At 43.8% G+C, this 14675-nt stretch overlaps 1 protein-coding gene across 1 annotated transcript in view; it reads right to left on the reverse strand.

The window, feature by feature from the left end:
* The window catches only part of DNER (delta/notch like EGF repeat containing), a 318800-nt gene that overhangs the window by 81476 nt on the left and 222649 nt on the right, over window positions 1-14675 (reverse strand). Inside the window, exon 7 of the mRNA XM_025930353.2 lies at window positions 12144-12257. Within this exon, the coding sequence (XP_025786138.2) occupies window positions 12144-12257 (114 nt within the window). The remainder of the gene's footprint in view (window positions 1-12143; window positions 12258-14675) is intronic.

Below are 14675 nucleotides of genomic sequence, written 5' to 3' on the forward strand. Positions count from 1 at the left end.
TCGGGGGTGGGGCCTGCCATCAGGATTTTTCTTAAGGAGAATGTACCTTCCCTTCATACGGTTTATTTTCTGCTGGTAGCCACAGAGTTTCTTGTATTTAGTCATGAGGACGAAAATGTATAAACTACTGTTACATTTCATAACTGTCTTTTTGCTCTGAACCAATACAGATCTGTCTTTGCGCCCAGTGCCATCACATTCGACCACTACAGCATTAATTCACTACTTTTACTCTCCTAACTTTCATTGATTATCCTTAATTGTGACAACTATACACTGACTTCCCTCTGGGAAGCAACATACCTCTTTTCTCAGCCCCTAAGAGTTTGGAGGGAATTGACTCCAAACGCAGCTCCAAGAGTGACTTTGTGTCTGAGACTTGGCCAGCCAAAGCAGTCCATTCCCTGGCCAGTGGTAAGCCAATGTCTCAATTCAGAACACTCTAAATCAGCCCCGTGGCTTTTGCTGGGAGAAGACAAACTCTTCCCCACCCATCTTCAGAATGGAGCCAACACAGGAAAGCAGAAGGAAGACTGCTAGAGAGAGAAAAATTCAGGCTTGCTGACATTATTTGAGCTTCTGGATCAAGCCATGCCTGAATTCATCCTGCGTATTTGCTACAGAGCCAGTACACTCCTCCCCCCGACCCCCGCCCCTCACATTTTCTGGTCTATTTATCTATTGTTGAAAAATCAAGATTTTTAATGGATACAGACGTGCTGTAAAAGTTACTCTGTGTGAAAACAAAAGGCTACTGCCTTTGCCTAGTCAATATTCCTGATAAAAAATAATTGATTAAAAATAATAAATGGATGGTAAGAGTAAGGGAAAGACAGATACTCAAGGGCAGCTATGGTCTGAGGAGATGGGGAAACACAAAGAAGACACCTTCACAAGTGAGAGAATTCTCAAAGACTTCAAACAGAAGATGAGGGTTGTTGTTTCTTTTTTTTTTTTTTTCTAATTTCCTGGGATTTCTTCAACTGGGTCTCACCTCTGCAACTGGACCACAAGGTTTCCAGGTTTACAAAAGTTACATACAACTTTGTGAGCCTCTGTCCTAAGGAAACAGATGAAAAACGCATAAAAAAGACACGTACAAAATATTCTCCGCAACAAGATAAAAAAAAATAGCCAAAAAAAAGGAACCTCAATGTCCCCTTTGCCAACTCCATTTCCTCAGGGATCCCAAAGGTGGCGTTCCTCATTTTGTCCTGGTCAGTCTTTCCTTCCCCACTGGGTGCTTCCCCCGGGTGGCTTCACACAAGCCCGTGGCTCAGATTAGGCTCTGGACTCAACCTCTCAAACTTAACCTCTCCAGACCAGCACTCTCTCCATGCTTCAGGTTCACTTACTTAGCTGACTGCTCGATGCTTCCTCTGGATGTTTCATGGGTTCGTTCAATTCATGTCCCATATGGAACTTCCCATCCTCTCCTCAAAGCTGCTTGCCACCCCGCAGCACCCCATACATGAGCTTGCCTACAGCTTTCTGAAGTCTGGCTTGTCCCTGTGGTCCCTCTCCTCCTTCTCCTTCTTCAGCCAGTCTGTCCACTTCTATCTCCACTGTCACCTCCCTATTTCATCCCACCGTGACTGCTCACCTAAATTACTGTGGGAGGTTCCAAACAGGGTTCTCTGACTCTTGTCCTCCTCTGATCCATTATTCCTCCTTCAGCCACTGTAAGTTCTCCCCAACGCTAAAGCTCTGCCCCTCCCCTGCTAAAACTAATCACGGTGCCCCCCCACAACACTGTCGGGTGGAGTCTGATCCCTTTGTCGTGAGTTTGAAGGCCTGATCCCCTTGTGGTGGTGTTTGAAGGTCTGATCCCCTTGTCGTGTGTTTGAAGGCCTGCTGGGCTGGCTTCTATGCCAGTCCCTCACCCATGCCGCCCACACTCCGTCACATGCTGCGTACAGCTCTGCTGAGCTCCATTTTGTTCTTCAAACCTGGCACCCTCTCTCTGCTGCACCTTCCCGCATGCTATTGATGTTCTCTTCCTGGGAGACTGTCCTCTCCCCACCGGCCTAACTTACTCATCTTGGTGCTGCCTTCCCTTCAGGTCTCTGTTGAAACATCACTTCCCTTGGAACATTTCCTGACTTTTCTTCTAGCCCCCGGTCTGGGTGGGGGGCCCCCTTCTGAAGCACACTGGATCATCCCAGCAGAGCTCGACCACATCCCTGATCATATGTCTACACTGTCTCAAAAACCACGAACCAGAGCCCCATCTGTCTTGTTCACTCCTAGATCCCTCATCATTAGCACAGTAAGTGCCGCAAAGTAGGTGATCAATAAATAGTATGTGGACGATTAGGTCGTTCATTAAATCCATTATGCCACATTCATATGATGGTATAAAATGCAGCCACTAAGAACAGTTCTTGAAGAAAATAATGAACGATACAGGAGAACATTTGGAACACATTGTTCAGTTTAAGAAGCTCATTACCAAAGAGAATGCACAGTAAGATCCAATTTTAGTTTTTCCAAATGCACATTAAAAAGAGACTTCAAAGATAGTTGCCTAAAATTCAAAGTGATCTCTCATGGGGATGGAATCATACGGGTGTTTCTTTTTCTTCGAGCTCATCTGAGCATTGGATTCTCTGATAGCGAAGGGAAAAATGATAAAATTATTTAAAGTGTGATATAAAGTCCCAGACTGTAACAGAGCAGAGGGTGATGGTCAAATACAGTGAGAGAAGACAGTGGTGACATCAGCCCACGTGCATGCCCTGATGTACAGTGACTAGATGCATTACTAAGTGTAGAGTCAGGAGCTGAAGGTGAGGAAGGGACAAGGTCTTCATATAAATTACAACCAAACAGGGGCGCCTGCGTGGCGCAGTCGGTTAAGCGTCCGACTTCAACCAGGTCACGATCTCATGGTCCGTGAGTTCGAGCCCCACGTCGGGCTCTGGGCTGATGGCTCAGAGCCTGCAGCCTGTTTCCGATTCTGTGTCTCCCTCTCTCTCTGCCCCTCGCTCGTTCATGCTCTGTCTCTCTCTATCCCAAAAATAAATAAACGTTGAAAAAAAAATTTAAAATAAATTACAACCAAACATACTTGGGGCAGTTAGAAGACAAGTGGAAAATGCTTCAAGAATGGGCTATGTGATGGGAGGGGAAACCTAAGCATCTATCTTTGGGGCCCTTTTATCAGTATGACATCAGGTCTCAGGACATGAGAACTTGGTTGGAAAAACCAAGCCAAAGAAAGAATTATTTAGCCAAAAATGGAAGATGATAAAGTAATTAACCAACATTCTTCTACTTTCACAGCTGTGTGCATGTTCAATTCTCTTAGGCCGGGTCTCTCTGTCAGCCCCACCTTAACACGCTTATAGGACTCTGAGCCCAGATCTGAACTGTTCACAATAAGACCCAGGACCACATCGCATGGTACTTTGGTCCAAGTCAGACAAAAATTTGTCTCCAGCCTCTTCCAATTATCTAAAACAGAGTGAGTGTGTGTGTGTGTGTGTGTGTGTGTGTGTGTATACACATACACATACATACATATGCTTATGCATATGCATATACACATATATGAGTATATACGTATATGGAGATAAATTCCACTGCAGGGAAAAATAAAAATTATACTTACTTTTAGGATATTTGTATTTCTTTTTTTTTTCTTTAAATGTTTATTTATTTTTGAGAGAGAGACAGACAAAGCGTGAGCAGGGGAGGGGCAGAGAGAGAAGGAGAGAGGAATCTAAAGCAGGCTCCAGGCTCTGAACTGTCAGCACAGAGCCCAATGTGGGCCGAACCCATGAGCTGTGAGATCATGACCTGAGCTGAAGTCTGACACTTAACTGACTGAGCCACCCAGGTGCCTCTAGAATATTTGTATTTCCATTGTAAAGGATCTTTGTTGCTGTTAAAAACAATTATATGGGCATTCGGCTTCTTATATGGAGAAATAAGCTTTCTTAACAGATTGTCCCACAAATAACAACAGTTAGCTCCAGGCCAAATAACCCCACCACTTGGCTCTGGAAAGTGAACAAAAGCAGACAGGGTTTTAGAGGAAAGTCAGAACATAGAGGCAGCAGCTGGCATGGGGGTAGCTTCACGTTTGGGGAGCCCCACCCTGCAGGCAGCCTTGGATGTGACTATGGCCCAAGGACACAAAGACGCTAGCATTAAGCCTGCTAGAAACCAGCCGGGGACAGGCGCACCATGAGGAATGGGAAAGGGTCCTAGGAAAGAAGACAGCCAGAGAAGGGATCCCCTAATTCTGTATATCAACTCTGCCCAAGTCTCTGATGACCCCTAAATCATGCCGAATGGGATCCTGGATGAGATCAGAGCCTCCCTTCCCAGCCACCCCCACCAGCCTCACTGCTAGCTTGAGTTTGCAATGAGTCTAACCAATGACAGTCACCCGGTTACATCAGTGGACCCTGGTTAACTCATCTTGGCTCCAGTCTCTTCCCATATTAAATGACACTGTTGAACTGTTGAAACAGTTTTGAGATATTTACTCACTCAGACATTCAACACAAGGCTCATAGGTACCTAAGTGCCAGTTGTGCTAAGGAATACCAAAAAAAAGTTGAGCATCACTGCCCTCGACAAGCCTAGAGTCCCAGGGGGGAAAGCAGACCTGTACCCAACCAGCTAGTTGTCACAAAGGTGAACTTGACCAGAGAAGGAGCTTAGTTCAGCAGAGTGAACACGGACTCCAGAGTTAGACAAACCTAGTCTTCACCCGGGTCCACCAGGACCTTAGAGCCTCGGGACCTACCTTGTACACGTATACATCTTGTACACTTATATTAATCACTTACCCCACTGTTCTGAGTACTGTATACACATTTAATCCTTGTAACAACCTCATTAGGTTGGTACTAATACTATCTTCACTCCACAGATGCAGAAAATGAGGCACAGAGGATTTAGGTTTACTTGCCCAAGGTCCCCAAGTAAAACGTGATCAAACACAGATTCAAACTCAAGCAGCAACATCTATCTGAGCCTCAGTAGCTAACTGCTAACTTACACCAAATACTAACTTCAAGCACCAAACACATAGCAGGCACTCAACAAATGGCAGATGTCCTCGTTGTCATGGTTACCGCCGATGCTGTGGTGATTCCTGAAGCCACAAGAGAAATGACAGTTGAAATTTAGGCCATCTACCCAAATTTTTAAAGCCAAAAAGTTTTTAGAGCGCTAAATAACTTTCCCGTGCAGATCTGGACACACACACACCTCAAGAAATCGGGATTTGTATTTACCTATTAGGGATCCCCTACCTCTTCTTAAAAAGAAAAGCACCAAGGTATCATGATTTATTTCTCCATTCACTTGTCACGCTGCAACTTCCAACTGTCATCTGCCACCACTAACCTGGGCATTAGAACGGTTCCCAGAAGGGCGGCGGAGCTAAAGATGACAGGACCCTGGTCATGGACTAAGGTGAGTGCATCTGGTCCCACCGCGAATGGGGGAGGCGGGCAAGCAAAATCCCTTGCGGTATTTTTAGGTAAACAATCTCAGAGAAACTGTGCTATGTGGGGACACAAAGAAAAGAAATATGAACTTAGCTGTAAACCAAAAATTGATCAGCATACACCAAGCGCAGAAATAAAGTTTTACTCACACTTGGTAAGTCTTAAAGCCTGCTCTGTCTCCAAGAGGTGAAACCACATGCCTCTTGGAGCGCCGAGGATCTCAGCTGCTACAGTTCCTAAATGATGTGGTGATTTAGGGATAGGGCCAAATTTTCAAAAAAATAAGAACAGTACCTTATTCAGGCCTGGTAATTTTACGAGGACATGTTGCACATTTCTTATGTAAATACGTGCAGTTTAATAAGGTCCTAAGAGAGTGCTTTCACCCAAATCCTACCTATCAGGATACTGGGGAAAAACAACCAAATCCTAGGACTGTATGACTCCTAAATCCTTATTGGGTAACATGCCCGGTTTCTGAACAATACACATTATGTCGGGGATAATTTTTATGACATGTGTGGCTATTGCCTGTAAATCCCTCTAAGATGAAAAGCATTACCACTGACATTTGAGTTGGACAAAAGGATTTATATGGCTAGATTACTCAAGGCTATAAAATATAGAAAAACAAAAATAGTTTGGATAAACCCTTGGAGCTTGTTGCAATGGGATTTGACTTACAGGGCCCGAGGGCCGACATTAAGTTTTAGGGAGTCGTTTAGAGGTTATGAAACTTTTCTCTGTAAACATTACTTGAAACAACAAGCTGGATTTATTGACTCAGCAAGGGGCTCTGAGGCTGATGTATGTGAATCAGAGACTATCAGGAATAGGGTCCCTTAAAGGTAACAGTCAATCTTCATCATTAAAACAAGAAAACAATGGCTGGAGGAGATGAAAACTGTACGACTCACCCAAGGTGATATGGCTAAATTCTCCACCGTCACCACCATCATCATCGTCGCTAACCCTATTCAGTACTTACTCTTTGCCAAGCACAGAGCTGAGGGCTTTTCTGTTCCTCACACCGACTTATAAAGCATGTCCTAATATCATCCCCATTTTCTAAGTGGAAAAATGAGCCCCGGAGAAGCACAGAGCTAGCTGCACAGGGGACAGGTCCAGCATTCAAACACAAGCGATGGGACCCTCAATCCACACTTGTAACCACCCCACTCCCCCGCCTCCTCTCTGGCCCCAGACTCGGGTCTACTAACCTCCGGGCCAGAGGAGGACACTAACCACACGTGGCTACGGAGTTTCCAAGTTACAAGACCTGCATGACTGACAGTGGAGTCCGGTGTGGAAGCAGGTCCCCTCCCTGGCTGCAGTATCTGCCTTCAGAATTGCAGGGCAAGAGCTGCTCACACAAACTCTGTGGGTCTGTACTCCCATCAGCAAGTGTGACACCAGAAAATAACCTCTGACTAATGTCTTTACAATCTATTGGATGCAATGATATCTTCTCAAACCTAGTGCCTGGAGCTCCATATTCTCACGTCAGTCTCTGGTCGCCACACGCCGAGGTAGACACCAGGCAAGCGATCAGGTTCTCTGCAATGTGATTCTGTGCCCTGCATGATGCAGATCAACATACCCGTAGGACCCACAAATGTGCTTTATTGCTGAATGCTTTCATCTCTACCAAGTTCTTTTTATTCCCTATTAGTCTGTGTGGTGGTCTACTTCAAATTCTGAGGCGGACAAAATAAAAATTCAGAGGTACTGAAGCAGAGAGGACGGCTAGACAGTTCTATTCAGATTTTATTTACATATGTATTTAAATGTATTCATATATTTAAATTTACATATTTAAATACCAATAGGCAGTGATGGTAAGTATATATAATTAGATGTCTTCAGAATTAAAATGCATTTGGTTTAAAATTGAAGGATCTCAAAGTTCTAAACCAAACGTAAAGACAGTATCTGCGTACAGAGTAAACACGTAGGCAAAAAGATCAGCTTCTAATTTCTCCTCCTTGCTGCTGTTGTTTGGTAAAGTATCTGCAAGAAAACGCTCCTGACATTTTTACTTTTGCTTCTTATCACCTGCACAGGAACCACAATCCAAAACTGCACTTTTCAAATGTGGGCCCAGTGAACGTTAAGTAGAAATTCAGAGAAAAGACAGAACCTGTTGACAAAGAATAAAAACCTAAGTGTAGGAGGAAAGCAGAAACCTTCCAGAAGGAGAGCTTAAATGATAATTACAGCACAAGCTGTCTCGCGGGCCTCACTGACTTTGAACTTTTGGAAAGAGGTTAAAAAGGAGGCAAGCGTCAAAGAGACAGATAGTCAGGAAGGACTCCAACCTCGAAGGACCTGGTCCAGGTTGGATGCAGAAGGATCCCTGAAAGAAACAGAATGAAGAGGAAAAGGATGGAAAAGAGCCAGGATGTGAATGTGCTGAGTTGAAAGCACTATCCAGAGGGAAAACCTAGTTGTAACAGCTTTCCGGACTGGGAGGGAATTGCTGTAAAAGGATTTCACCGTTCTTACAAAAAAGAAATACATATATATTTAAATTTATGTAAATTTTTATGTATATGAAAAAAATTTGTCCAGCTTTCCCCAGACTTCAGAAATTTTAGCAGGGACATTTAAAAGTTTTAGAACCCAGCAAACTTGGCATTTATTCTATTCATGACTATTGTTACAGAGATCATCTTTAAAAAAAAAAAAAATGAGACCGAGTGTATTTTTGAAGGATGTATTTAGAGACACTATAGGACGATGGTTAAGAAGGCCAGTGCCAAGGTCCCTGAGTTTAAATTTCTAGCTATGTGATCACAGGCAAGTTATTTGATCCCCTTGTGCCTCAGTTTCCCAATATGTTAAATGGAGATATTAATAGCATCTGCTTCATAGACTTGTCGTAAGGATCAGAGGTGCTGGCAGACTACAGAGTGTTACTGAGGTGCTGATTTTTATAATTCGTTCATTTAACACATTTTTATTAACCTCCTCCTAGTATAAAATGTGGCGTTAAATGCTCCTGGCGTGCGGTTTTCCCTCCCTCTCAAGAGAACACAGGGAACCAGGGCAGACAGAATTAATACACATAAAGGAATAAATGAAAAAAGGACGCATAGTACGTAATATGAGGAAACAGTTACTAAATTTCTTAGGTGTGATAATTTTCTAGGCACACCGTAAGATCTAAAGAAGACTGTGCTAATTCTCAGAAAACACAAACTGATTTATTTGGGGATGAAGAGCCATGATGTTTCTCATCTCAAATTACTTTGCAAAGAAACAAACTATACACATAAATGCACGTGTATAAAGCAAACATGACAAGAAAACGTTCATTGGAGAAAAAGAAAAAAAAAAGGAAAGAAAGGAAAAAAAGGAGGCAGGAAGGGTCCTAATGCTAGCTCAGAAGTCCAGAACATTCTGTGGACTCAAGACACTTTCCAAACTTGTCTTCGCAGTGTGCCGGAAACGAGAGGGATCCTGGAGACGCGACGTGTTCTATAAACATTATTTTCTACCACAAGCACCCAGAGAACAAGCCAGTGGGAGGGGCTGGTTCAAAAACGCCAGCCACCCGGTCACGGCCTCACACTCCTACTAAGAGGCTCCAAAACACTGCAGTGAATTCTTCAGAATTGGAAGTAAAGCCCTTTCTAAGCCCCAGCCTTCCCCTTCTAACAGTCAACACCTGTTCCCTGGACTTCTACAACAATCTCCAAACTCTCCTCCTTACTCCCACTCTATGTTCCACACTGTTCGGGAATGAAAATGACAAATTCCCGTTTAAATTCATCAATGGTTCAACAGTAATTGTTACTAGGAAAACAGTAACGATGAAGCAGCTAATACTGAACAGCCATTTAGCCAGGCACTGTGCTAACTACTGGACCTGCAACGTCTCATTTAATCCTCACTGTCCCTATTAAGTGGGCATTAGCATTTCCCCAATTTACAGATTAGTAAACTGAGACAGAGAGGTATGAACTCACTTGCCCATGAGACAGAGCTGGTGAGTCAGTGGTGGAAACAGGCTCCAGACCTAAGCCCCCGTCTCCCCCTCAGGATAAACAGGAAATGTCCCACCTGGGCACACAAAGCCCCGTGAAGCCGTGCATACATCAGCTTCCCATCACCCACTTTCTTCCTCACCATCTTCCCTCATCGGTGATGCCCTCAACTCCGCCGCTCTCCTCCCTGTCCTCACTCAGGGTCTCCACATGGGGGCAACACGCCCAGCTGTCTGAGACTAAACAGCTCCCTTTTGGACATCTTCAAGGCCCTGGTCCTGCTGTAATTACACATTTATCTGTGGATGCTCCACGGGAGGCCCCATCTCAGCTCCACTAGCCCTTAAGTCCCAGCGCCCAGCGTAGCGCCTGGCAAACAGGAAGTGTTCGGCCATCTTTATGCGCTAGGAAAAATGGCGGTATGAGGGAAAGTAAAACCACTGGGTCCTACTTCGAGGGCCATCCTTTATGGCTGCTGTGATTTTTGAAGTCACTGCCTCTATGAGCCTGTGGGGTCTCATTTTAACCTTCTGGTGACAGTCAAAACTGTAAAAATAAGCAATTTGGAGTTTTCAAAGCTCTTTTGCAAGAATCCCCCCATTTGTACCCGGAACGGTTCTGGGAAGTATGCAGTCTCATTCTAGCCCACATTTAGGAGGAGCGGGTGGCGGCGGGGGGATTCATGATTTGCTGCAGTCAATCGGCTGGTGACCCTGACGCCCACCCCTGACCACAAGCACAGGCTACAACCAGTTGGTTAGCAACCGCCTGACCCAGGGTGCAGCGAAGCCCTGAAAATCTGCAGAGCTCCATGTGTGAGGGACAATGCGTGCTGCCTGCTCAGCCCTCAACCCCTTTCAACATGCCCGTGTTTTCCATTCGCTCCAGAGACCCAAGGGGAGGGTGAAACACACTTTTCTCAAACACATTCTACTCCACTGCCATGGTAACCACATACATCGCAAGCACAAGCAACCTGGGGTGCAGCTCCCACCCCTGCACAGGTGAGCGGAAGCTGGGGGACAGGATTCACTTCTTCACGTCGGGTCTTCAAAACACTGAGGAGGAGGAGATGCTGCAACCCTGAGCCCCTGGGTCACCTGGGAGGTCGGTGGCCTTTCAGCAAGTGCCGTGCTAAACCACTGCTGCCCTGCAGCCTCTCAGCCAGGGGCAGGGTAGGGTAATGTGGATCCCAGAGACGGTTCCAGAGTGTTCGCACTCAGACTCTACACTTCATCTCTGCAGACGATGTCCTCATACTTTATGCAGTTTGTCCGCGTACCTCTGCGGATCAGGAGCTGACATGCCGGTTTTAAAAACAAACAAACACAGAAACCTCTAGGGGCACCTGGGTGGCTCAGTCAGTTAAGAGACCGACTTTGGCTCAGGTCATGATCTCACAGTTCGTGAGTTCAAGCCCCGCGTCAGGCTCTCTGCTGACAACTCAGAGCCTGGAGCCTGCTTCGGATTCTGTGTCTCCCTCTCTCTCTGTTCCTCCTCTGCTCATGCTCTGTCTCTCAATAATAAATAAACGTTAAAAAATAAAAGTAAATAAATAAATAAACAAATAAATAAATAAATAAATCTCAAAAAAATAAAGAACAAAAAACTCTAACATCAGGTTATTCTTACAACATTAGTGTTTAAAGTAATCCCTTCCATAACATCCCTCCAAGCAGAAATGAGAACTTCCTCTGAGTACAAAATCGTATCTTGAATACCAGCTTGCTAACTATGGTCACCTGCCTGCCCCTTCAGGTCGAACTACTCTAATAGTAAAACTTTTTTTTAACTAAAAGTAGCTAAAAGGGCGCCTGGGTGACACTTCGGCGCAGGTCACGATCTCGTGCTTCACGAGTTCCAGCCCCGCGCCGGGCTCTGTGCTGACAGCTCAGAGCGTGAAGACTGCTTCGGATTCTGTCTCCCTGTCTCTCTGCCCCTCCCCTGCTCACGCTCTGTCTCTCTCTCTCAAAAATAAACATTAAAATAAATAATAAATAAATAAATAAAAATAAAAGTAGCTCAAAAGATGTGACTCTCCAGATAACCTGAAGTTTCTAAGGTGTTAGAAAGTTGATTTAAAAATAAAAGCAGGTGACGGGCACCCGAGTGGCTCTCCGTCGCGTCCAACTCTTGATTTTCACTCGGGTCATGACCTCCCAGGATCAGGAGATGGAGTCCCGCATCCGGCTCTGTGCTAAGAGCGCGGAGCCTGCTTGGGATTCTCGCCCTCTCGCCCTCTCTCTCTGCCCCTCCCCTGCTCACACCCTCTCCCTGCCTAAAGGAATAAACATTTTTTAAGAATAAAATAAAATAAAAGCAGGTGAACTTCATGTTGAAATATTTTCTATGTGTACTGGTATCTAGAACAAACAAAATTTTGAAAATTTAACGCGTGAAATTTAGGAAAAAACTTATAGTTATCACTGTGTTACATGTATTCATTTTCAAGGTGTAAGTAAAATGACAGAAATTCCTAGATTATGTCTAATATTCAAACATAATTCTCAAGCTATTCTAGCACAGAATTTTTTAAGAAAAGACTACCTTATATTTCGCTTTATAAATGGAACAAATGGAGGAAGTTCTCTCGCACGGAGGTTTTCAGAAATTTAAAGCTGATCAAAGTAGTTTATGGGTTAAAAATGGGAAGAAAAAACAGGTATCCTCAGGCAATAATACTTACCTTCTGGACACTGGCAGGTGAATCCACTGAGACTAGAAATGCATGTTGCTGCATTTCTGCATGGGTCTAGGATACAGTAATCAATCTTGGATTGGCACAGCTCTCCAGTATAACCTGAATAAAACAAGATAGATATTTTATAAAATGCGTTATTCCAAAACCATTGCGAACTACCCCAGGAACTGATGGAGTCTAATCAGTACCCCACCCACCAGAAGCAGCAGCTTTGAGCAAAAGAGCCCCCCACCCAGCCACTCCTCCTCGGTCTGCTTTGGTTTTGCAATGGGAAACAGTCTTAGCAGTTTAGAATCACAGTTCAAAAATCATTTACTTTGCAAAAATCTTTTACTGCAAGGAGAGACTTTCCTTCAGCCTTAGCCCTGCACTTTACTTTGAAATACGAGTCAGAACCTTCAGAAACTGAGGGTTCCCAGCTTCCTTCTGACACAGGACAAAACACAGTCTACAATGTGTTTGTAGACGAGAGGCCATCTAACTGAGAGGACGGCCACTTTCCCTGTGTCAGTGTCATCCCAATACCTATTTTTAAAAAGCACAAGGAAAAACGCTAGTCATTAAAATTTCTTTAATTTATATTTTACAGCTGGAAGAACCATTCTGTGTTAATGCCATGCCCCATTCCTTCATTTTAAAGATAAAGAGATTGAGACACACATAATGTTAAGCACCTGAATATATTATTCTTGGTTTTATTTGAATCCCATCCAGCCTAGTAAATTCTCTGTGAAGCAAGACTCTGGCGGGGATTGGACAGTAACATAAATACATGTGTGATACGGAAGTAAGGACTCCCATCTATGAGAATGCAACCCAAAAGCTTTAAATAAATTCCACATTAGGGGAGCCTGGGTGGCTCAGTCGCTTGAGCATCTGACTTCAGCTCTGGTCATGATCTCACAGTTGTGGCTTTGAGTCCCATGTCGGGATCTGTGCTGACAGCTCAGAGCCCGGAGCCTGCTTCGATTCTGTGTCTCCCTCTCTCTCTCTGCCCCTGCCCCGCTTGAACTGTCTCTCTCTCTCTCTCTCTCTCTCTCTCTCTCTTTTTCAAAAATAAACATCAAAAAAATTTTAAGTGAATAAATTCCACATTACTTAGTAACTTTGAAAACAAAGCCCTCCAGAGAAATAAATTCATTTTAAAGTGGAAAATGGCTATGAAAGAAACTTTGAACACAAGATGTCAAACAGAAAGAGGCTCTGCCCTTAGTTCTGTTATTTGAGTGACAGAACTCTTAATAATTTGGAGATGATTCCTATCAGAAATTTTTATGCACAGATATTTTCTACACGATTATAATCATACTGTAGCATTTTATACCTTGCTAGGCTGTACCTTAAGTATTTAAAAACTTGTCTTTCTGGGGCGCCTGGGTGGCGCAGTCGGTTAAGCGTCCGACTTCAGCCAGGTCACGATCTCACCGTCTGTGAGTTCGAGCCCCGCGTCGGGCTCTGGGCTGATGGCTCAGAGCCTGGAGCCTGTTTCTGATTCTGTGTCTCCCTCTCTCTCTGCCCCTCCCCCGTTCATGCTCTGTCTCTCTCTGTCCCAAAAATAAATAAACGTTGAAAAAAAAAAAAAAATTTAAAAAATAAAAAAAAATAAAAACTTGTCTTTCTGAATTATTAGTTTTGAAAGACTGTCATTAGCAGTTGAATCTGAGATTTGCAAAAGTAAATGGGTGATATTAGAAGAGGGATGATTCGCCTGAGCTTCAATTACCTGCAAAACGAGTAAAAATTACAGATTGTGAACGTGGAGGCATTTATGTACAACCTTACTCTCCCCTACAGGCTTGAAAACAGCTCAGGAGATTGTAGTTTATTAGCGAATGTGATAAGATGAATAAAATAATTGTATAAACTAAAAATCCAAACACCAGGACAAAAAGCTGTTTCAAAATTGCAGAACAGAATATCTTAATGTGATAACAGTATGTTCATAGATCTTCAAATGACGGCCCTAAATTCAGAATGAGGGAGAGCAAACTGTTTTTCAGAAGAGTGCTACAAATAAGTTTCTGACTAAAAATCATAGCTAATACCTATAATAGAACACTTCTTTTTTCTTCTATGCATTAACTCATCCTCACTGCAAACTATGAGGTCAGTATCATAACCATGTCCGTTTCACGAATGGGGAAACTGAGAACTGGGGAGTTTAAGTGATTTTCACAATGGCACACGGGGAGTCAAACTCCTGAGCCCAATCCCTTAAATGCGTCATCATGCCTGAGGCAATATGCATCACATGCTCAAAAACATGTATTTAACATGAAGGGAAAATAACAGAAAATGATGTATAAGGAAACGCACAGACATAGATAGACACAGACTAAACACCATGGTTATTCTTGGGCTTACCAAAAATTTTCTTTAAATCCCTGCTTTCAACATTTCTACAACAGACTACAAAAGTACCTTCATGAAAAAGACAGCCAATTACAAATACTGGCTTCTTAGAAGCAGTGTGCTTACAGGATATAGAGTCATGAATCCTGCCATCACGAAGATCTT

Source organism: Puma concolor, chromosome C1, assembly GCF_028749965.1.
Source record: "Puma concolor isolate L17-30 chromosome C1, mPumCon1.1.hap2, whole genome shotgun sequence".
Classification (NCBI taxonomy): Eukaryota; Metazoa; Chordata; class Mammalia; order Carnivora; family Felidae; genus Puma; species Puma concolor.